This window comes from Podarcis vaucheri (assembly GCF_965113315.1).
Source record: "Podarcis vaucheri genome assembly, chromosome: 3".
In the NCBI taxonomy this organism is placed as follows: Eukaryota; Metazoa; Chordata; class Lepidosauria; order Squamata; family Lacertidae; genus Podarcis; species Podarcis vaucheri.
In genome coordinates this window covers 31073103-31096595 of record NC_138761.1, presented here as the reverse complement: position 1 = coordinate 31096595, position 23493 = coordinate 31073103, and the positions used below count along the sequence as shown (strand labels likewise).

Below are 23493 nucleotides of genomic sequence, written 5' to 3'. Positions count from 1 at the left end.
TTTCCACCCAATCAGTTCTCTTAATCATGAAGAGGTGGGAAAAACCTCTTCTCCCTGGTGCAAACTAGTATGTCCTACCCTGCCCAGCCTGCTTCTGGGGAAGCCAAGGAGGACAGGACAGGATTGGGTTGCATGAGAAGAGTTCACCAATAACACCAATAGCTCTCCTTTATTAATGAAAAATAACAACCAGGCCTTGCAAATCAGGAATCAGAGAGGAGAAATAATAAAGGCAGACTTATAGGACAAGAGGGTGACATGGTACTTCACCTGGCCACAAACAAACATTGAGGGGAAAGAAGATGGGCTTTTGCAAATCACAACTGACATAAAAGACATAAAAGACACAGAGGGATTATCGTTTGATGATGCAGGCTTTTCTCCTGTGAAAGCCAGAATGAAGTGCAGTACGGCAGATAGGCAATAATACATGTGCTTAATGATGTATTTCCTCTAGCCTAGAGGTCTCCTGATACCCAAGATATGGGATATCCGGACAGACTTTACTCTGTAGCCACTGCAACCCCAGGCTGCATCTGCCCCTGCTGTAAGAACTACAGCTGGGCAGCCTCTGCCACGGGGCAAGCGCTGCCATGAACACGTCTGGTTTTTCTGCAGACAGACTCAACACTGTTTTGCTCTTACCCAACAGCAGCAGTCTGGTGAACCTATGGACTTCATGCCTCTTCCTCACCTTCAGCAACCACAAAGAAACACCAGCTGCTGCTGCTGCTGCTGCTGTATGGCCAGTCACAGCAAACCACAACAACAGGGACTAGTTCACAGACAGATGCCACTTCCCAAGGGCCAGCACAAATACAAAAATAGCCACCAAATGGAGTGATTCAAGACTCAGGCAGCGGGCTTGTTTCTTAGGGTCTGGAGCTCCCAGGTTGAGCACCCATCCAGAGGCACACCCTCTTTGTTGTTGTTGTTGTTTAGTCGTGTCCGACTCTTCGTGACCCCATGGACCAGAGCACGCCAGGCACTCCTGTCTTCTACTGCCTCCCGCAGTTTGGTTAAACTCATGTTGGTAGCTTCGAGAACACTATCCAACCATCTCGTCCTCTGTCGTCCCCTTCTCCTTGTGCCCTCCGTCTTTCCCAACATCAGGGTCTTTTCCAGGGAGTCTTCTCTTCTCATGAGGTGGCCAAAGTATTGGAGTCTCAGCTTCAGGATCTGTCCTTCCAGTGAGCACTCAGGGCTGATTTCCTTCAGAATGGAGAGGTTTGATCTTCTTGCAGTCCACGGGACTCTCAAGAGTCTCCTCCAGCACCATAATTCAACAGCATCAATTCTTCGGCGATCAGCCTTCTTTATGGTCCAGCTCTCACTTCCATACATCACTACTGGAAAAACTATGGCTTTAACTATACGGACCTTTGTTGGTAAGGTGATGTCTCTTGGTAAGACACACCCTCTTACTGTTTCCCAAATAAGTGAATGCAGACTCATTCGTCATTCATTCATGGAGGGGGAAACCCAGGGCTGTACTTGGCTCTCAGATGAGCAGGGTTCCCAGCACCACCCCTTCATTCCTTGATGCTAGACAGCAGAGCCTATGCTCCTCGATCCCAGTGTTGCAGTGCAATGCGCACTGCAAATTGGATAGGCTTCATCCTCTGTACAAGCATTTTGCTCCCAGAAGGTAAATTCCTGTGGTCTGCCTATTTAGCACACTGTGATGGTTTAACTTAGAATCATAGAATTGTAGGTTTGGAAGGGACACCAAGGGTCATCTAGTCCAACCCCCTGAAATGCTGTAATCTCAGCTTGCATAGATGCGTCCCATTCTGTGGCCGCTATCATAGGGATGTGCTGCAATCTGCATGCAAACCCTTGAGGAAGACTTTGCCCCATTTAGTCTGGAGGGCTGCTCTGTACTCTTATCCCATCCCATGCAGATCCCAACATCAAATCCAACAGCTGCAGTGCTCGTTTACGCCCAGCATCCATCAAACTCCCTGAGAGATTTTAATTTGGGAACAAACATGCTAATAAATCGCAGGATTGGATTCCTGAGCAAAATGCCCTGTTTCGACCAATCATCCACCACAGGAACCAAAACAGCAAACACCAGAATACGGCGTGTATCGTAACACCAATGATTGTTCTACGCAAAAAAAGATTGTATTTCTGACAGCAAACCAAATTCCTTTTTGAAATAAAACAGAAGACTGTAAAGTACCCACCTGTTTATTAATGATTCTCCCGTTTCCTTATGGTAAAAAACTGGAATGGGGACACCCCAACGCCGCTGCCTCGATATACACCAGTATGTTCTTTTGTCCAGCATCTCTAGCATTCTGTTCACCCCCGAGGCTGGGACAAATTTTACTTTCTTTAGTGCGTCCTGTAAAATAGCCAGAAAGAGTTTGGCAAAGTTGAGACTTAAAGGAAGATGGAGGCACTACTTAGACCATGGATGGTGAGACTGGAGTGCCCAACTCCCATCAGCCCCAGCTAGCCTAGCCAATGGTCTTTCTTGCTACACATCACTCATCAGAAAGCCACCTAGAGGCATGCAGTAAGACTGATACCCTTGGTAATTAAAATATCAGCTATGCAAAGTATGCCCCCCTCCCACATACAAGTGAGTATCCATACACCTTAGAAGTCTGCCTTGTACCTGGGCAGCAGCCTTGAGATTTGCCGTATTAATGAACCACTGCTTGCTGGCACGAATGATCACTGGTTTCTTAGTCCTCCAGTCATAGGGGTAGCTGTGTATGCATTTCTCTTCTTTTAATAAGCTCTTTGTTCCTTGAAGCATCCGAATGACTAAGGAAAGTGAACAAAATTATCACTCGGCTGAAATTCCAAATGATAATGCACTTTTCTTGGCACAACAAGACATTCATTATATTTGATAAACTCCACTTTATTTCTGAATACAATACAAAATATACATACCAGCTTCATTTCCTTCTTCGAGGACAGCTTTCTTTTGAAGCTCAGACCCTGCAGCCTCCGTGAAACGCCCATCTTCACCCACCAGGCAGTCCTAAGGGGGAGGTGGGAACGTTTGAGGTTATGTCAAAAAAGTTGAGAAAGTTTTGTCTGATTACAGGAGTGTGAGCTCACTACTAGAAGGAGGAAGGTGATATCACTCTTATCCAGAGTGAGGTATAAGATGCTAAACATTCCCACCAGAAGCAAATACATTTAGCCATGAGAGAAAAGCAGGCTTCCAAGATTTTAGTGAGGAGCATTAGCTCTTTCTGCTCAAAATGGCGACTATCTGTCCATTCTAAGAGGAATAAAACCTCTTACTGCTCATACATAAAACATTTTAAAAACTAAGATTAATATTTCAAATGCAAGCTTATGCCCCCCCATCTCTCATGTAATTTATATTTTATACACATACAATTATATATGTTAGAGTATTACATAACTTCACGAATTCTAAGGGGATGGGATCTATCTAGAAGATACAGTACTCTCAGTTCTGGATTTTGCAGAATAACCAAAGTGAAGGAACTATAGAGCTGGAAAGAGCTGTGGAGAATAGCTAAAGGATTGTTTTTAAACATGAAGAGGGTGTTATCAAAGGAGCTGCCTACAGTCAACTTGAGATGGCAAAAGGAGACTTACACAAGGTATTCTCTAAGGAGCACAAGTGCTCTAGATGAGCCAGGCACTTGGAACACCCTACCCAGTATGTGCCTACTCAGGCTCTGAGATGGGCAGGGGAGGACTTCCTAGTGGTATCACCAACAGGTTTTGCCTCTTGTGTGAGGGAGGGACTTCTCTGCATGCCAGGGACTTCTCTGCAGTGGCACCACAACAACGCAACTCTCCCCCTGTTGGAAATATGGCTGGCTCCTTCAGTAATGTCCTTCTAGCACTTTTAGAGGATGCATTTAGTCATTCAGGTATTTTGGAAGAACAGGGACAGTAAGGTGGTATATGATATTTTGTGGTTTAGTAACCAATTGTTTGTCCCCAATGTTTAAAATGTTTTCTGTTCTAGGGTATGTTTTTTTAATGCTTTTATTTGCACACTCTGGATGCTAGGCAATCTAGATGATATAAAAAGGAATATTAATAAAATAGAGGATTTATATACATCTTGTAAATCCATCACTATGTTTATTGCAACTGGATGATTTTCAGGACCAAATCAATAACATTCTGTTCCTTTATTGCACAACTACATGCGACCTATACCTGGATGAATACAACTATTGCTTTAATCCAATGCACAAACACATTCTGTTCCACCTCTGACAGTATACTTAGAGATAAGCTTTCTTGCATACAGAGGCTCTTCCCTTCCTTCTATTCACCCCAGCAGCTTCCCCCACCCAATTTATTTTGGTGGGCTCCCCAATTCTCTGGAACAGATTTAGGCAGGTGTGTGGGAGAAGGCAGAGGGGAGGAGAGGATGGGAAACCCTGTTGCACCAGGAAAGATTTGTTCGGTTTGAGAATGGACGTATCATCTAAGTCAGCCTTCCAAATGCAGGGGCCCTCCCCACAATTAAAACAAGTCCCCGCCCCTGCCCCCCACCAGTGTGACAGTTGGTAGTCTTCTGTACCTTGATGGCACCAGAGTGACCATAGAGTGCTATCAAGTGATTTTATAACACTTATTATGTTTGATAAATAATATTTTTTGGTGCAAGGAGGGGGGAAAAACCCACATGTTAAAGACAAAGCAAGCAAAACCACAGTACCATGGGTAGTTGGTGATGAGAAGCTACACTGTAATCTTCCATACCATGAGCTGGGGCTGTATGAACTAATCCTGTTCCTTTGGACATGGTCACATGGTTTGCAGGCAAAAGGGGAGACTGCTTTTCAGGAATGGTGGGGTGTGAGCACACACCACTTTCCAAATCTGTACCTAAAGAAGAACAAAGCAGAAGTAAATACAACAACTGACCAGTAGAAAAACCGCACACATGTATATATCTGGAGGGGGTTGGGGGATGGAGAGAGAGAAGAGGTCTGCAGGGTTTCGTTGACGAAAAAGATGGCCAAAGAAATCAGGCAGTATCTTTTCCAAAGAAATATGTACTCATAATTCAGGTATTTAAAAGAAACTGCCAATAACAAGCACCATCTTAAAAAGAAGCATTACCCTCTTCTCTCATGTAGGAGTGTGCTACCTCTACTCCCTGCCCCACCCACTCCAGTCATTCCCATTGTTCTCAACTCATGAGCCACTTCCTGAAGCTTCCTGCATTTGTGAAGGCTCTCCAAACATCTTAGAACCCTGGAGGGAAGGGAACACATTGTTTCACAATGAGGGAGTGCCCTTGTGTTTTTTGTTATCCTTAATGAGGGGTCTGCATACAGATGAAGGTGATGGATGGTTGCGTGAGAGGCAGGGAAGGGGAGATCTCCCAGGGCAGGGGCTGAACAAGTTAGTCAACTTGTTGAGTGTTTAACACCCCATCTCCCTGACCACTCAGTTTAAAGTCTCCCCATTCTTTCTATGGGGAGCTGTTGAATTATATAGCCTAGTTCAGTCAGACCTTTTGCCTGCCAGTGAGCAACTGGATTACCAGATTCACCTCCTAAAAAGCAACATGTGAACAGCCTGTTGAAGGAGGCGCCAAGGGCTACCTCAAGAGTAACTACAATAATTTAATAAATAGGTTTATTGTTTCAGATCAGCTATCATTCTACAAATTATTCTAACTCAACTACAGGTAAGCTACAGGTAAATTATTCTAATTTACAGGAAAATAAGTCAGCAACCGATCCTCTACTATTCAGTATTAGAAATATATCCATTTCTTTATTCAAATATTAAAAAGGGGGTTACCTTTACATGTTGAAATCACGTCAAACTGCATATCCAAAGCAGCAGCTATAGATTGTACTCTTTCTGCCGCTACAATGAAATGTTCCCCAGTGTCTGCACACTTCACAATGGAATACCTATAATTTTATGACATCTTTTAATTTAGCACCATTCAAATCATAAAAAATACATGCAATTATCGGAGAGCTCTCCCCAAAATTAGCAGAGCAGATCCTCCCCATTTTGTGACAATCTGTATTACCCAATGGTGCCGCTAAAACAATTTCTATCGTGGAAATGTTAATGCCATAACAAGGCATTTTCACAGGACTCATTGCAATCAGGAAGAGAAAAATCAGTTCAATGTTTCTAGAAATCTTCACTGAATTAAATTACATTAGTTTCCTTATAAAGGTCGCCTATCTTTGAATCAGAAAACAATTGGATACAATAACACAAGGCATCCTCCAATTTTATCTCTTTTTGATTTATGCTGCATCCTTCCGTGGCCACACAACTCCTAGTCTCTAATAGTTTTAGCTAGGATTTTCCAAATATTTTTATTTAAATCCTCCTACAGGCTGTTTTTGCTTTGTTGTGGCCATTAGACATAGCTAACACAACATGCAAGAACACAAATCTAAGGCTTTCCCCCTTTAGCAGCTCTTTGTGCGAAACTACAGACTGCTTTTAGACTCAAAATGCTTGTTTTGTGAATGGAGTGGTCGAAGAGACTACTGGAAACCATGAACCCATGTCACATCTGATGCATTCACAACTATGATAACCTCCAAGGTGGCCCTTTGTTCATAGAAGAGATTTGATGTAGCTAAAGCTTAAGCGAATGGAAAACAGGAATACAGTGTTTTGCCAATTCCCTTCTCTTATGTGTTCCCTGAAAATCTGCTCCAGGAGGATTTGGAGACTGACTCTTCAGAATATTGGGGGATGGGGTTCAGGGGGCACCAGACAAGAGGGGGCATCAAAATAATCCCTGATAGACCAAAAGCCCTTCAGCAAGCTGCAACACAGTATGTTTCTATGCAGTATGTTTACAACATGCAAGCTCTTTTAAAAAAAATTGTACAGCAGTGAGCAAAAGTGTTCAACAGAATAAAGGTAGACAATTAGTAGTCTTCCTGCATCACTACATTAAATGGCTAGAATACAAGAAGAGACATACATATTGGCAATAAGATGCATACAAAACACCTTTTTTTAGATCCAGAGGAGTCTGTGATATACCAGTACAGTTACCAGTCAAAATTAATGCTGCAAAATTACTCCTATTAAAGTAGAAAATCATACGTATGTACCTGAAATAAGCTCTATTGAACTAACTTCTGAGTACATGTGCATAGGATCATCCTACCTCTGTCATAAGAACAACAACAACCCTAATCCCTACTGTCAGCAATAACAGATTTTAAGCATGTGCCAGAGAAATTAAAAGCAAATGAGTACATACTCTGAATTTGGCATATAACAGACAGCTTCATTCGATGGAATAGTCCAAGGTTGTGTGGTCCAGATTATCAAATTCACAGCAGGTAATCCGTCTACAAGGAAAAGTCTATTTAATAAGCATTATTTCAAGTACATTAAAAGAACACTAACAAAAACTGTATTAAGAGTATACATAACATAGAACATACACAACATACCTAACACAGAAGCTAGCTTGGGTGGAGGTTTCAATAAGGGAAATCTGACATAAACAGAACGACTAACATGCTGCTGGTTGTATTCAAGTTCAGCTTCAGCCAAGGCTGTACTGCATGAAAAGAAAGTGAATTAAATGAGGATAAAGGCCTTCCACTCTCTCACCAACTATATTTCAAGAATGAGTATGGTTACCACTTACTTTGTTGAAGGAGACCAAAACACTGGCTTACAGTCCTGATAAATATAACCCTAGAAGGGAAAGAACATGGTTTAAGTACAGCGGACGCTCGGGTTGCAAATCTGATCTGTGCGGGATCCACGTTTGCAACCCATGTCTGCGCATGCGTGGGTTGCGATTCAGCACCTCTGCGCATGCACAAAGCACGATTTAGCGCTTCTGCGCATGTGCGACCGTGAAACCCGGAAGTAACCTGTTGCGGTACTTCTGGGTTTTGGCGGTCTGCAACCTGAAAAAACGCAACCTGAAGTGTCTGCAACCCGAGGTATGACTGCAATCAAAACTGAATGGCAATCTTGACAGCGTAAGTCTTACTTACCAAATAAATGTTAACTCACCTTATCAAACATTTGGTGAAAAATGCCCAGTTGTTTTGCTTCGTACTTTCTATCAAACGTATGGTAGCAGTTCTCCCAGTCTGCCATTATGCCCCAGCGGATAAAGGCCTCTTTCTGTTTTTCAATTACCTTTTCTGCAAATTCTTTAGCTGAAATGTGGAGGAAAAAACCCTATTGTTAATATGAATCTCACAGACTACCTTTTCAGCTCTCAAAATTCCTCCACAAAGGCCTAGAACCAGAAAACAGTTCTATCTAGTGAACAACTTGCCTTCAAACAACTCCCATCATCTCTGACAACTGGCCATGCTTGCTGGGGCTAAATGAGTGTTGGAGACCGAAAGCATCAACAGGGCTACAGGTTCCCCAATCCTGCTTTAAATCATGCACCTATAATCTAAGACCTTCTTCTGTCTCTCAAACATATGAGGTCCTCTTCTATCTCTCAAACATATGAGATCACACCGATTCTGCAATCCTCACAAACAAGTATAGATAACATAGAACATACACAGCATACCTATCACAGACCAACAATGACAGAAATTGCACACCCACACCACAGACCTCTCTCAGAAAGCTTGCAAGAGGCAATATACCTTTCTGTCTGATTTCCATTGGAGAAAGATGTTCAGTTTCCTCAAGTTCTGACAATGCTCTCAACTCTATAGGTAATCCATGGCAATCCCATCCAGGCACATAGTGTACCTTATAGCCTCTCATCACGTGAAACCGATTTGTGATGTCTTTCAAAATCTAAAGGGAAACCAAAGAAAAAGAAAAGCACACATATTTCTATCTCACTCTACAAATTCTCAGGGTTCCTTCAGCATGTATTTAGATTCCACCTGCTCCAATGTTTAACAAACCTATGAACTCAGAGACTAGATACACTGGCAAACATTGACTGACTTCTAGGGACACAATTCAACATTAATATGCCATGGAAGATCACATCAACCATTCTTTCCCATTTAATATCACACTCATTCTTGGAGCCTCAATGGAAAGGTAATTTCTATTATTGTTCCATACATTTAAGTACACATAAGATCAATACTGAAAGATACAAAACTTTTACTGACCTTCTGGTGAACTGAATGTTAAGTATTTAAAGAGGCAAAGCAGATTTATTTAGGAAGATAACACTCACTTTATTCAATGCATGACCAACATGGGGATCTCCATTGGCATACGGTGGTCCATCATGAAGACAAAATTCTTGCTTTGTTTTCCTTTGTCTTTGCCATGAATACAGTTCTGAGAAGCCACATTTCTATAGAAACACATAATTAGAAATTGTATTACATACCATATTCTAAACACAAAATGAGTGTTATTTTACAGCAGGGTCTGCAAACTTCCTTCCAATGGTCTATGGCAGGCATGGCCAAACTTGGCCCTCCAGCTGTTTTGGGACTACAACTCCCATCATCCCTAACTAACAGGACCAGTGGTCAGGGATGATGAGACTTGTAGTAACTAAACAGCTGGAGGGACAAGTTTGGCCATGCCTGGTCTATGGTGTTATCTGTGGATTTGTGGTTGATTTTTAATTGGGATTAATTGCTTTTGTTTGTTATATTGTATTTTACTGCATCACAATTCAAATTCTGTGGAGCTTAACAATCACAACTCCCCCAATGAACTGTAATTTGGTAATGGTGTTTTGAATTCTGTTAGAGATCCCCAGCCACTTTTGGCAATCTTAGCTTTCTTTACAGGTTTCCCTGGACGAGGGGATTGCAATTAAACTGGTTTAATCTGTCAACTACATATGAAGTTAGCATATTGGGATAAGTGTTCAAAATGTATTATATGTAATGTGGTGCAATCATTTGCATTATGCGTATAAATTTATGGGATGCCAATTGGAAAAGCTGGTGGGTTGGCATCCATCTTTCTTGGGAGACAACAGGGTGCCCCTTAGGGGGTGAAGTCAAATAGTTGGACTTACAGCTCCTGCTGTGGCTGTAGAGGATTGCAAAAGCAGGTTCTTGATATAAGTTGGGCCTGACCTTCTGTTACATCCCAATAAAATCAAACTAGCAGAGAAATCATTTGAAAACAATTAACACGCACATTTCTGTTTTATGAATAACAGCAGCGTCTCAGCACTTTGGTGCATGGGTAGGAAACGTTTCTCTCTTTGGTGCATGGGTAGGAAACGTTTCATTGGCAGCTTCAAAGTGGGGGGGAAAGCAGGGCTGGATTTAGGTTTGACGAGGCCTTAAGCTACTGAAGGTAATGGGGCCCTTTATATGTCCAGCTGTCCTTTGAAAACAACAAATTGTTGCTGTTTTTTGTGTTGAATATATGCCCAGTACTTACATCGTAGGAGCTTACACAGCACACTGTTGCTGTATGTAGGTTTTTATTTGTTTTTTATGTTATATTTTGGAAATGTACGTCGTTTTTCTCCCTTTACTTTTTTTGGGAGCCCCCAAGACAACGGGGCCCTAAGCTATAGCTTGTTTAACATAAATCCGTCATTGAAGGAAAGTGTCAGATTTTCCCTTCACCAGGACCCCGAGGATGCTCAGGTTTCCCCAGCGCCCGTAGTGACATGACATGTCCTAACAAAAACGTGCGCGTCGATTGCACTACTACGCAATTTGGTTTGCAACTAGGGGGGCGGGAGGGCGTATTTTTTTAAAAAAAGCGCCCCTCTCTCTCCGCCCAGCCTCCCCCGTTTCCTTCTTCTACCTGCTGAATCTCCAACTCCGTTTCGGGCTGCAGCCGGCCGGGCAAGTGGACGGGGAAATCGCTTCGGGGCAGCAACACCGTCTCGCGGTATTTCGAGTTCGGGCTCGCTTTCTGGGCCCTGCAGGACCCCGCAGACACCGCCCTGCATGCCCAGCTCCAGGCACGCTGAGAGGACTGGAGCAGCGGCGGCGCCCGCAGTGCCCACATCTTCCTAACTTTGCCCTATGGGCACTTCCGGGCCTGCTACGGCGAGCGGCGAGAGTTGAACGGGGCCCGGAAAGGGACATCTCAAACGGCTTGTTGTTTCTTTTTCGCGTTCTTTCGCGTGCTGCCGGGGCGGGCGGGGTTTGAATTGCCCAGCGCCCTCTAGAGGTCGATCCTCCCGCTTGCTGCTTGCGGGTGTGTAATAACAGCTGAAAAAGGCAAATGAAGCCCAACTTTCGGAGCTTTAATGCGCCACGCCGAAAGTTCTTGACTGGAAATCGCACAGACCGGCTCGTGGCACGTTTCAGACGCTGGAAGGGGAGAGAGGGTGCTGAAGTTTCAAAGACACCCTGGGAAGGTCGTAAGCAAAAAAGGCTTCACACAACGCTGCCTTGCAGTTTGAGAAGCCGCCTCCCAACCCACAGAAAAGAGACGCATGCACACACGCACAAAAAAACCTATTGCACTTCAAGGACTCATATATTGCCGATATATTGCTGTTTATTTTTGCATTTAGGAGGGGGGAAACAAACCTTATATCAAGGCTAATTGTCATAAGAAATTCAAAGGGGGCTACCCATTTAAAGGAAAAGTTATAAAATAGAAAACAATCCACAATTAAAAGGAATCGCACATGCTTTTCAACTTAAAGCCCCGATCCTATGCACATTTATTTGCAAGCATCAGTGGAATTCGCTAAGTCTACCATCCACCATCCACCACCCACGACTCACTTATTACTTGTACTAAACTCAGTGAGGCGTCGTTTTGATGAGTAAAACATTCATAGATCTTTAAGTCTGGACGCTCCTCATTGACTTTAAGAAAGCTGCTTTTTACTAAAGCGTTATTATGCAGAAGCAATATAATATACTCTCTAAAATGTCGAACAGTTCAGAGGTTTGCCTTTAAATAGAAACCACATACATAGTCGACGCTGCCCGTTTCAGGAGTTTCTGCAATCTGACCTCAATTTGCTAAGGTGAGTAAATAGATAACCCAAAAGCTTCCTCTTACACACCCCAGATTACAACCCTATTCTTATTTACAGTATTTGAGAGTAAGCCCCATCGAACTCAATGGAATGTACACCAGTGTATAGGATTGGGTTATAAACTAGCTAAGTAAGTTTGATTATTTATCTACGCACTACTATTCTGTATGCACAGTTAGGATGATAAGTTTATTTAATATTATTTATGTGATGCTCTTCCTCCTTAAGGACTTGGTAACAATACAGGGCTGGCCCTACCATTAGGTAGATTGAGACAGTTGTCTAGGCTGGCCAGAAATGGCATGTCTTATAAACATTATTATTTGTTCATAAGAAACCACTGAAATCAATGTGAAATTTCTACTATTTCAATGCCTGTTTTTCACCGTCATGCGAATCCTACGTGAATTCTAGGGTATTTTCCTATCCGCCCCGCAAAGAAACGTGTACGGGAAATGGATCGAATGGGCTTTAGGACCCAGCCGGTGCAGGTAGGCGAGGCGGAGAGAGAACGGGCGGCTTAGAGGGAGGAAGTCACGGGAGGGTTTAGCATTCAGGCTGGGAGGTTGGGTTGCAGGTGTGCTTGGAGAGCTGCTGTTGCAAAGGCAGGTAGGCATGCACTTTTCATATTTCCCTCACCTTCTTTAGTGCGTATCACAAATAGTCATGTTTGTGCCAGTATTTATTTAGCAGCTGCAGGGATCGTATGGGGCGACGGAGAACCAACGGGGAGGGATATTTGCACCCGCTAGGCATTTCCACGATTGCGAAAGAGAGAGAAGCACATTGAACTTACAGGGAAAAACGAGGGGCAATTCGCTGGGCTATTAGAATGGGCAGGGCTTTCCGAGTCGTATGCTCAAGATCACATTAAATTAATGTAAATGAGCTGACGTGGAATTGCTGTTGATCCTTGCCGCTCCCTAGTAGTAGTAGTAATAATAATAAGAGTAATAATAAACTTTTATTTGTATCGCGCCCACCCCGGCCGAAACCGGGCTCAGGGCGGCTAACATCATATAGCATTAGTATATGTTGCCTAGGCTGGCCCGGAATGGCATGTCTTAAAAACATTATTATTTGTTCATAAGAAACCACAGAAATCAATGTGAAATTTCTACTATTTCAATCCCTGTTTTTCACTGTCAAGCGAATCCTACATGTGAATTCTAGATCAATTAATGTAGGATAAAAGTGTAGCTTTGTGTAGTGCTCAGAATAATACTATCAGTCACATAAGTTATATATCTGCCAAGCACTTTGTGATATATCCACAATAGGGCTTTTGTCATGTTCAGTATCATTTCAGGTTTGCCTCTCACCGCCCCAGCAGAAGATTGCAGCCCTGTGCACCCTTATCTGGGAGTAAACCTCATTGAACATAATAGGACTGTGTTTAAACAGGTAGAGTTTCAGACTGTGTGTTTTGCACTTGCAGTGGGTGAAAGATCTGTTGGGTTTGCACAAGCACTTTTAACCTCAGGCCCAGGCAGGTGGGGTTAGGATTATGTGGGGATGTGATCCTCCTGTACCTTTCTGTCTGGCCCTTAAGCCTCTGCCCAGCCACACTTTATTTTTTCAAGTCACACCTCTCACCAGCCCTGCTCCTCCACCCTCCTTGAGTGCTTGTCTTGGATGGAGTATGTCATTGAATAATCCATCTTGATTTCCTGCATGGAGGACAGAGGTGTGCATGTGTAAACTACAAAGGTAAAATTCACAGGTGTTGTTCCACTCAAGTTTTGCCCCTGGCCCTGCCCGCTACTGGCATGTGGCCATTGGAAGGTTGTCCAGAAGGATTTGTGGCTCACAGTCTGAAAAAGGTTCCTCACCTCTGTCCTGAAGGATCATGGGATTGTGGCCTATCACTTACAGAAAGGCCCCTTTTCGCTAAATTCTGCAGCATTTTAACTTCCAATACAAATGTTGAAGGGGACACACTGTCATTTGTGGGGTTTTTTTCTTTTAAAAGAGGAGAGAAGACAATGTATATTTTTGAGCAGGTTTAGCAAACCGACAGTAAATGTAAAAGAGATTGTAACATGAGTTGGGTAAGGAATTTCCAAAGGTAGAAAAGCAGTTAGTTGCATAACTGGATCAAAGGTAATGAATACCTCTGAGAATAAGCGAGGAAAGCAAACAAAGGGAGTCCGTGGAGACGTATCTTTATGTAATAATAAAACTAGTTTAAAGCTTGCACATTCTTGCCTTTTCTAATCACAATAAAATGTTCTGCGGAGTTTACATTTAGCCTTTCCTTTTCACAGCCATGACACTACTTCACAGTGCTATGAAGGCATTACTAAATCATTTATTTACCTGATTATTTATTTCAGGGATGGTGAACCTTTCAGCCTCAGTGCTGCATTTGCTTCTCAGCAAGCTTTCAGGAGCCACATGGTAGTGGTGGGCAGGGCCGGAGGCAAAAGTGGGCAGAATAATAAATGTGAATTTCATCTTCTCACCCATTCATTCTTCTTTAGTCAACATCAAGGCAACAGTGGTAGAAACAGAAAAGAATTATGAGGGGGCACAGAAGGAGCAAATAATATTTCTAGGTGGGCGAGTTGTGCCTCACAATATCTCTGAAAGAAGAAGACAGCATATGTTGCCCACTTCTAATGCAATATTCATTTCCCCCACTGAATATTTTTGTGCTAAGCTTGTAACATTTGGGGAGATGACGGTGGCACTCACAATATTTTTATCCCTTCTTCTGTGCAGTAAGCATGTCTTCCAGTCCAACTGTATTGATGCGTCTTGTGGCCTCGGCATATTCTGTCGCTAATAAAGCAGGAACAATTGTGAGGAAAGTCATGGCCGGAGGAGATCTGGGTGTAGTTGAGAAGGTAACTGTCAGCACAATCCTATGCATGCCTCCTCAGAAATAAGTTCCAATTTAGTCCAGTGGGACTTACTCCTAGGTAAGTGTGCATTGCATTAATGATCAACCCCAGTAGAACATGTAGCAGAATTCTATGCATGTTTAACTCAAAAACAAGCCTCTCAGTGTTCAGTAGGGGGCTATTCTGAATTGCTATTTTCAGATAGGCCATGCCAACTTCAGTTGATGGGGTGCTGGGAAATGCACTAGTTACCTGAACTTTAATCAGAAATCATGGCCCACATTACTGTGAATCCACCTGCCAACTTTCTCTTTCTGAATCATTTTGCTGGCTGTCCCTATAGATTCTAGTACAGTATAGAGCAGGCATTGGCAAACTCAGCCCTCCAGATGTTTTGGGACTACAACTCCCATAATTCCTAGCTAACAGGACCAGTGGTCAGGGATGATGGGAATTGTAGTCTCAAAACATCTGGAGGGCCGAGTTTGCCTATGCCTGGTATAGAGACTCTGCAGATGCCTGCTTTCCTAGGCTTCTGGGACATTTTGAAATTATAGGCTTTGAAAAATGCTTGACTTTGCAGGATTCCATAGGCAATAATCTAGGATACAAGAGCTGATAAAACCCAAGTATTGACCCTTTCTTGCCAATTCCATCAAAATGATTCAAAGAGATTCTTCGCTGTGGTGTCTGTGATTTTTTTGCACACATGTTTTCTCTCTGCAGAACAGCCATAGCTCACTAGTAGAGCATCACGTTGTGCGTGGAGAAGGTCGCAGGTTTAACCCCACTAGCTTCTGGTAGGGCTGGGAGACATCCTTGTATGAAGCCATGGAGACCCACTGCCAGTCAATCTTGATAATATTAAGCTGGATGGCCCTCTGTATAAGTCTTCTTTACGTGCTGAACATTGTGACTGGTGCTTTATTTATCCTCATGTATATCCTGTCTTTCCTTCAAGGAGCTCAAGGTGGCATAACTAGTTCTTTCCCCATTTTATCATCACAACAACTCTGTGAGGTCAGTGAAGTAGAAAGATGGTTACTGGCTCACACAGTGATGCCGTGAACTTAATGGCTGAGCGGGGATTGGAACCCGGGCCTCCGCAGCCTAGTCCAACACTCCAGCCACCGCACCATGGTGGTGCTTAGGAATGCCTCAGTTTCTGCATCTTGATTCTAAACTTTTATTGCATTTAACAAAAACATCTTTACATAAAATCCAATTATTGCATTTTAAAAATAAAAATACAGAACCAGAAAACATGTTAGGTATGAAAAAAAAGAAAGAAAGAAAGAAAGAAAACATGTTCAATATGAGTTCGTGGTTAAAGGGATTCTCTTTCAGGAATATAAAAATGAGTAGCTTATTTGGAAATATATTTATACATATATTTTGTAGTGCTTTGAAACATTCACTAGATGACTGCTAGTTAGATATGCAAACATGCAAACTTATCTAAGTCTAAAGCATTACACAAAAAAGGCACCTTCCCTTTGGTGGAACATGGAAAGATTTGCTGGGCCATAAAACCCCACAGGTTCACAAGATTACCATGGCCTCTTGTCATAGTTTACAAGCTGAGAAATGTATTTGCATGGCTGTTAGTATATCTTCACTGGGGAAAGGAAGGAAGTTAGTATTCTGTTTGGGCCACATCATAGCTTTGACTGTCAACCTCTTCTATCTATTCTATTCTATCTGAACAGTCAGGAGCTAATGACCTGCAGACCAAGGCTGACCGGCTGGTGCAGATGAGCATTTGTTCCTCTTTGGCACGGAAGTTTCCTAAGCTCACGATCATCGGCGAAGAGGTGAGGACACCTAAAATCCAGCATGTGCTGTTCAGGCTTGCTTGGTTTGATACTTTATAGGGCACAATTGTGGTGTACAAAAATGTATAAAAATGCAATAGAACAGCAATAGAACCACAATCCACTCGAAAACGAGCAGCAGCAGCAGCAATACACCAGCAGCAATTGATAAAAGCAGCAATTGATTAATTGAGACTATTAGTAAAAAGCAAATAAAATGTCCTCAGTTTTTTTTCTTATTGCTGCCTCTTCATAGCTTGTAATTTTTTTAAGCCCCAAAGAGAGCGATTTGTCAATCCACACACACACCACCACTATTTCTTTCTCATGTTACCCAATATTATGTAGGTTTATGCATGGTGAACCGGCAAATACTTATGTACCCGTCTCAGTATTATTAACCTTAACTGTGCATCTCTCTCTTCTTTTTACATCAGGATCTTCCCTCTGAAGATGTGGATGAAGAGTTACTTGAGAATGGCCAGTGTGAGGATATCTTGAAGAAAACCTGCCCACAGCAGTATACTAACATTAAAGAAGAAGAGGTACTAATAACTAAAGGTTCATCTAATTATTGAATTAGATGTCACCCCAGTTATGGAACACTCTTCCCAAGGGAAGTTTGTCTGGGGTCAATTTTGTTATCCTTCCTGGGCCAGGCAATAGCATTTTTATTCTTACAGGCATTTGGATAGCATTAGGAGTCTGGCTTTTGGTGGCTGTTTTTTGGTGTGTGTTCTTACACAGATGGGATGGTTTGTTTTATATTGTTAGATGACTTTTCTGCGTGAGCCGTTCTAGTGTATTTGTAGTGTTGTAAAATATCTTTTATTGTACAATATATTTAATATGTCATTGGTTTTGTAAATAGGTTTGGGATTTCTGACTGTGTGAAGAAAGACATATATTTGGATAAACTAAAACTAACATTATTCCTTAACCATAGAAAGATTTCTTATTCAGCAGTGATGAGGCAATTTGTAGTTGCTCCAAGTGAAGATGCACTTCACAATTTTTTCCCTTTCTTGCTTGCTAGCAATGCTTTTGATATCCAGTCTGTATCTCTGCTTGAAACTCTCCTTTGTTTTGTTTCCTTTCAAAGCTTGTTGTATGGGTCGACCCTCTGGATGGAACCAAAGAATACACAGAAGGTTTGCTTTTTCTTTTTTTAAAAAAGCATTTGCATTGAGTATGCACTTTTGTTTTAATAAGCACAATGCCAAAGTCACATTGAGTTAATGTGTGACATTTACCAGCAATGAATGGACAGGTAGAGGTCACCATTACCTGAAAAAGCTGTAGGAGATTGGGTTTGATAATAGAAATTGGAATGTGAATACAAATCAGCTGGGTGATTTATTCATTCTTTGTTAATTGACTAAGTCAACAGTCCTATCTCCCCTTCACCTGGAAGTTAGTCCCACTGAACTCAATGTGACTTACTTCTGAGTAGACATGTATAGGATTGTACTGTCAATTGCTAGGTACATTCAGGGAAGCCCTATTTCTGCCAAGCTATGTTGTGAGAATTTGGGCCTGTCTTAGCTCTTCCTTTTTAAAATGAATCTTGATTTTAGTGAATCATTATTTTAATGAGTGATAGCCAACACCTCTTGCTTGTTTAGAGTTGGTGGCCTTTGAGTGTAATACAATAAAATACCAATATATAAGAAATAAAGAGACAAGATGCAGGAAACTTGCTCAAAATAAGCAGGTGCAGCAGTGTCTGGATAGGAGAGAGAGTGCCTGAGAACAATACATTCACCATCTTGAATTTCAACATGGATGAAAGGTGGGATATAAATGTAATATAATAAATATACATGCAGCAAGTTTCTATTATATTATCATGGTCTAAATATTCTGAAACTGTAAATCTAACTCAGGGGGTAGCCCAGATTGTGTCCTTGGGGTGTTGCTTGACTCCCAATGACCCCCTATAACTTGGGTGATGGAAATGGGTGATGGGAGTTTCCCCCCTCCACACCTGGGGACCACCACCCTGGTTATGCCTGGTCTAACCCTATACTGAGAAAAACGCTTGATATGACCTGAGATGACACAGATGACATTTCAAGCTACAACTCTTTATTCCCTCTTTCAGGACTTCTTGATCATGTGACAGTTCTTATCGGAATTGCTTATGGAGGAAAAGCAATAGCAGGAGTCATTAACCAACCCTATTATAACTACGAGGTAGGAGATGCCTTGATTTGCTGAAAAGTATCAAACAAATTGCCTGATTCCCCTAGCTGCTGCTGGATAATGGTGTGTATATAACAGTGGTGTATGTATAGATAAAAGGAAGTGCACAAAACCAGGCAAAGAATTATTTCTAAGGGAAGGATCAACTCTTTCTTACTAAATCCCTCTAGGCAAATGCTGTGCCCACAATCAGGGCTTATCTGCAATCCTGTTGTAGAGTCAGGGAAAACTTCTCATATATAACACCAGGAATTCTTGAGTTGTTTTGTTATAAAGTAAATAAAGATTGTATATCAGAAAGAGAAACAGTTGACTTAGTACCATTAGTGGGATTCTATTTCCCCTATGGGGAGTTTTGGAGGAAGTAATATTGTCTTACGAAGTGTTCTGAGACCAGTATGTTATTATAGGGCAAAAGTAGACCTCATACTGCTGTAACTCGGGAAAAGAATCACAGAGTCCTGACTCCATTTCTTCACTAATCATAAAAATACAATCCCTACCGGGGATGGAACTCACATGTTAATGGAAAAAAGAGGCAAAATAAGAGTAATGCTATTAAATAAGTTTTGTTTTCTTTCCACAGCATAAGTGCAGTACTTCCAGTGATCACTTGTGTTACTTTCTTTTTAAAACCGTAGTTTACGATGAAAGGCATCATGGCAGTGTCTGAACTTTTTGTGCCTTTTTTTGCAGGCAGGTGCAGATGCAGTCCTGGGCAGGACAATCTGGGGAGTCCTAGGTTTGGGTGCCTTTGGATTTCAGCTGAAGGAGGCTCCAGCTGGGAAGCATATTATCACCACCACACGGTCACACAGCAGCAAGCTGGTCAATGATTGCATTAGTGCCATGAACCCTGATCATGTGGTGAGAGTTGGCGGTGCAGGAAATAAGGTGTGGAGATAATTTTTTTCAATTTTTAGAAAGATAATGTTTTTTTAAAAAAAGATTAGGACCAAAAAATACGATTGCACTTCGTGAGCTGTACTGCAGAACATCCTTTCCATGAGAATGAGTACATGGATTAAGCCATCAGCTGTAATGGTAGCAATTTCTTCATGCTGCTGGCAGTGCTGCTGCTTCCCGCGACAGGGATGGGCAAGGTGAGGTTGAGGAATCTCCAGTTGCCACTGGCAGGCTTGCAGGTGTGTATACATCTGCAGGTCTGCCACCAACCTAGAGCTCACCTGACCTTGTTGCCACTTGACTTCATTTCTCTCCTGGCAAGCGCAGTGCCACCACTGTCAGTAGGGTGCTACTGTTGCTTCCCTTTCACTGCTAAACTAAACCTCTTCGCATTATAGGGTGGGATATGCAAGTGTTAGGAAGAAATGTGAATTGTTTTAGCTTCTGATGGGACTTTGAGACATAGTAATCATTGATAGGATGGAGATAATTTAGGAAGTGGCCTTCAAAATGATCTGCCTCCTTCTAGTGCTTTTAGGGGGTTTGCACATTAAAAAAACGAAAACATCTTATGAATAAGTTATAGGTTTGTTGTTGTTTTCAGGCAATGGAGTTTGGGCTTTCTTGGGCAAATGAAGCAACTTCAACCGACCCGTCAACAATTCCCTGTGGAGGAGGATCATTTCTCCTGAATTTCAGATAAATTGTTCGCTATGTAAAAATGACAATTGAAATATTGGAATAGTTTCACTGAATCAAAAATGTATGAGAGAACTCTGCCTCCACATAAGCTAGTTGCTACAGATGCATAGTGTACATAGTTAATCACCACCAACTGAAAACTGTGCTGCCCTACTCACTGTAAAGATGTTCAGGGTGTTGTGAGGAAGCATTTTTCCACATGCAGAACGTCTTCCCTTAACTATAGTAACTGTTCTATGCTAACCAGGAATGATGGTTAACAGCTTTGGAAGAAGCCGTGATTTTGAAATGATTTCAAACTTTGGTTTAACGTGTTGCCTTATTTCAAAAGTGTTAGTAGTAACTATAAATAGATACTCACTTTGAATGAAATAAGAAGCTACATTTAATGGAAGACGACTTGGTTGGTTGACACCAAGGGAGGAGTGAAGGGATTGTGTTAATGGACCAAAGCCTTGGTCTTTCTTGCCTTATTAAGTTGAAATTTGATCATCCAAACTCATATGGGGAGAGTTTGCCTGTAAATGCAATTGCCTACATGGTGACTCTAACTCTTTGTTCATGACAGATCATTCAACTTGTGGAAGGCAAGGCATCTGCTTATGTATTTGCCAGCCCTGGTTGCAAGAAGTGGGACACATGTGCACCAGAAGCTATTTTGCATGCAGTAGGAGGTGAGTCAATAGATACACTGGAATAAATGAAACAAAAAGGTTTTCAGGTGCTGCTCTACATTTTGTAATATTGTCTATGTCTGATAACACAGTATGTGTGTCTGTGTACACACATATATATTAGACAATAACCTAAAACTGCCTTTCTATTTTGGGTTGTTTTACCATGCAATTTTTATATGAGGTAGTATTAAAGTTATGATTTAATTTACACTCACATTTGTTGGCATATCTTCTCAAGTGCAAATAAATAAGCAAGCAAGGATACAAAACCACTTGAACTCACTATTGCAATCATTCCAATTCTTTCAATGGCTAGTTGAAACATTTGATGAAACCAGTTGCACGCACAGGAAGACCTATGCGCTAAATTATTTTCTGTGGCTACTGAGTTTCCTTGACAAAGCAACTATATTGTCAAGCAGAGGCTTGACAACCATATGTCAGGAGTGCTCTGATGGTGTTTCCTGCTTGGCAGGGGGTTGGACTCGATGGCCCTTGTGGTCTCTTCCAACTCTATGATTCTATGATTCTATGATTCTATATTGCTGAGTTATAGGCCAGTTATATTTTGTTGTTAGGTTTTTTCTGGTTTTTGTTACTGGCATAATCATGCATATGATTATTTCAATGTTTTTCAGTATCCATAATATTTGGAGTATATGCTTGTGAGCTACTTTGTCGAGATTTCTCTTAAAGAGTTGATTATAAATTAATTAAATAAATGAATTATTCATTATGCTAAAATGGGATTATGTAATGGAGGGAAATAAATTTAGATAACCAAGGTATGGAAAAGGAGAGTTCAGTTCCTTTACCAAATAACCTTGGAAGAGCCATACCTCAGTGGTCGAAGATCTGCTTTGTATGCAGAACATCCAAAGTTAAATCCCTGGCACTTCCAGGTATGGCTGGGAGAGACTTCTGTCTAAAACCATGGAGAGCTGCTTCCAGTCAAGTAGACAATACTGAGTGAGATTGACTAATGGTCTGAACTGGTATAAGGCAACTTACTGTGTTTCTTCAATCCCCTTCCTTTGTAGAAATAGAGCTGCTGTGTTTAAAGGCTAACCTCTTCTTTTCTTTTTCTTTCAGGCAAGCTCACTGATATTCATGGGAATTTCTTTTGTTATAACAAAGACATCAAGCATATGAATTCAGGAGGTGTCCTTGCTGCTTTGAAAAACCATGACTATTATGCCAGTCGAGTTCCTGAGACGGTTAAACAAGCTCTTGTGCCTTAAAATACAAAGCATGGTGCATTCCACTTGATTGGGAAGGAGCTTCACCTATTCTTATTCTTAGCTGGAATTGGTAATGGCTTATGGAATTGGATCAAAGTTTCATTCTGCCACAGTGTTTAGTAATTTCCTCTCCCTGCCACCCACAGAATAAAACAGGCATTAAATTTGGTTTTCATTTGGAACAGTAGGTTACTTCAGTTAGCATAGTTCTAAAATGTTATATTCCCCTATGGTTATTGTTATTATTCTATACACATTCCTGTTGAATAATCAAATCTTTACACAATCACATTTCCTTGATAACTTGAGAGCAAAAACTGTAAGTACCATTATATTTAATGGTGCCAAATAAATCACCTCTGTTTATAAACCCTGTTCACATGTGAATCACTCAAGGGGGGCGGTCTCATGTGATGACTGGGGAGCAGGGCTACACTGCTTGCCTACTGTTTATGCTAGGCTTATTGAGTTCAAACATCCATACAATGCTTGGCCAGCAGTATGATGCCCCCTTTGTTCAATTCACGTATGAAGAGGCTATAGACAAATGTATTTCAGCTTTTATACACTGAAAGCACAATGCGTCTTGAGTGGATTAAAATGACTGTGAAAATTAAATATTTACCATTTCTTACATGTGTCTTATGGTCTGTTTGGAATTAACACTGGACTCAGAAATGGGACATGATGCCCCTTTGATGCTCCCTCTTCTTCTCTCCCCATTCCTCATTGCACACACAGCTTGACTCGGATTTAGGAAATCAGTTTTTCATTATGTCTGAATCTGGAAACTGGTTTGTCTTCTTATTTTGCAGGAAGCCCTTATTCATCGTTTTCTGGTTTGCATATCATGGAATATAGGTTTAACAAACCAGGAAGTATTTTTATTTCATTAGAAGCAGCCTAGGGGAGATTGGGAAAAAATTTGGATCAAGACTGCAGTACAGGAAGAGAGGGAGTTTCATCCACCAAAATTTCCCTTCTCATGTAAAATAATTATCCCCTCTGTACAAAGGAGTCTGGATCACAACTGATGTGTTTAGCTTGTGTTACAGCTCCAGGCAGAATTCTCACTGCAACACCTCAAAAGTTGGAAATCACACCTTTTGTAAAATTACCCCCAATTTCCCACTTTCTAGTTTCAGTGTCATTGCTTAAATCATATGGAAGGTTCATAAGCAAGGTAAGCCCCAGTTAAGT

At 41.7% G+C, this 23493-nt stretch overlaps 2 protein-coding genes across 5 annotated transcripts in view; one reads left to right on the top strand and one right to left on the bottom strand.

Annotated features, from left to right (window-relative positions):
* IARS2 (isoleucyl-tRNA synthetase 2, mitochondrial) overlaps positions 1 to 10952 on the bottom strand; it is a 33341-nt gene extending 22389 nt beyond the window's left edge. The window contains exons 1-12 of the mRNA XM_082217409.1: positions 10705 to 10952; positions 9152 to 9274; positions 8598 to 8754; positions 7999 to 8147; positions 7622 to 7671; positions 7422 to 7531; positions 7226 to 7316; positions 5779 to 5894; positions 4682 to 4851; positions 2914 to 3004; positions 2630 to 2781; positions 2193 to 2353 (exon numbers count right to left, since the gene is read on the bottom strand). Of these exons, the coding sequence (XP_082073535.1) occupies positions 2193 to 2353; positions 2630 to 2781; positions 2914 to 3004; positions 4682 to 4851; positions 5779 to 5894; positions 7226 to 7316; positions 7422 to 7531; positions 7622 to 7671; positions 7999 to 8147; positions 8598 to 8754; positions 9152 to 9274; positions 10705 to 10911 (1577 nt within the window). The 5' untranslated portion in view covers positions 10912 to 10952. The remainder of the gene's footprint in view (positions 1 to 2192; positions 2354 to 2629; positions 2782 to 2913; positions 3005 to 4681; positions 4852 to 5778; positions 5895 to 7225; positions 7317 to 7421; positions 7532 to 7621; positions 7672 to 7998; positions 8148 to 8597; positions 8755 to 9151; positions 9275 to 10704) is intronic.
* A 1445-nt stretch (positions 10953 to 12397) lies between these two features.
* Positions 12398 to 22927, top strand: BPNT1 (3'(2'), 5'-bisphosphate nucleotidase 1). 4 transcript variants are annotated; one of them, XM_082217885.1, is made up of 10 exons: positions 12398 to 12511; positions 13212 to 13306; positions 14627 to 14751; positions 16458 to 16562; positions 17000 to 17107; positions 17665 to 17713; positions 18667 to 18758; positions 19464 to 19661; positions 20944 to 21049; positions 22145 to 22927. In XM_082217885.1, the coding sequence occupies exons 3-10, from the start codon at positions 14632 to 14634 to the stop codon at positions 22291 to 22293; spliced, it is 927 nt and encodes a 308-aa protein (XP_082074011.1). In that variant the 5' UTR covers positions 12398 to 12511; positions 13212 to 13306; positions 14627 to 14631; the 3' UTR covers positions 22294 to 22927. The 4 variants fall into 4 exon arrangements, with proteins under 4 accessions (XP_082074011.1, XP_082074012.1, XP_082074014.1 ...); XM_082217886.1 differs by having other exon boundaries at positions 13212 to 13311; XM_082217888.1 differs by having other exon boundaries at positions 12415 to 12507; positions 13212 to 13311.
* Positions 22928 to 23493: the final 566 nt, after the last annotated feature.

Excerpts from the sequence above, each read along its gene's own strand:
- BPNT1 (XM_082217885.1), top strand. The coding sequence starts at position 14,632 with ATGTCTTCCAGTCCAACTGTATTGATGCGTCTTGTGGCCTCGGCATAT. Across the intron at positions 17,108-17,664 it reads CTAACATTAAAGAAGAAGAG|CTTGTTGTATGGGTCGACCC; the intron begins GTACTAATAACT and ends TTCCTTTCAAAG. Across the intron at positions 19,662-20,943 it reads TTGGCGGTGCAGGAAATAAG|ATCATTCAACTTGTGGAAGG; the intron begins GTGTGGAGATAA and ends TGTTCATGACAG.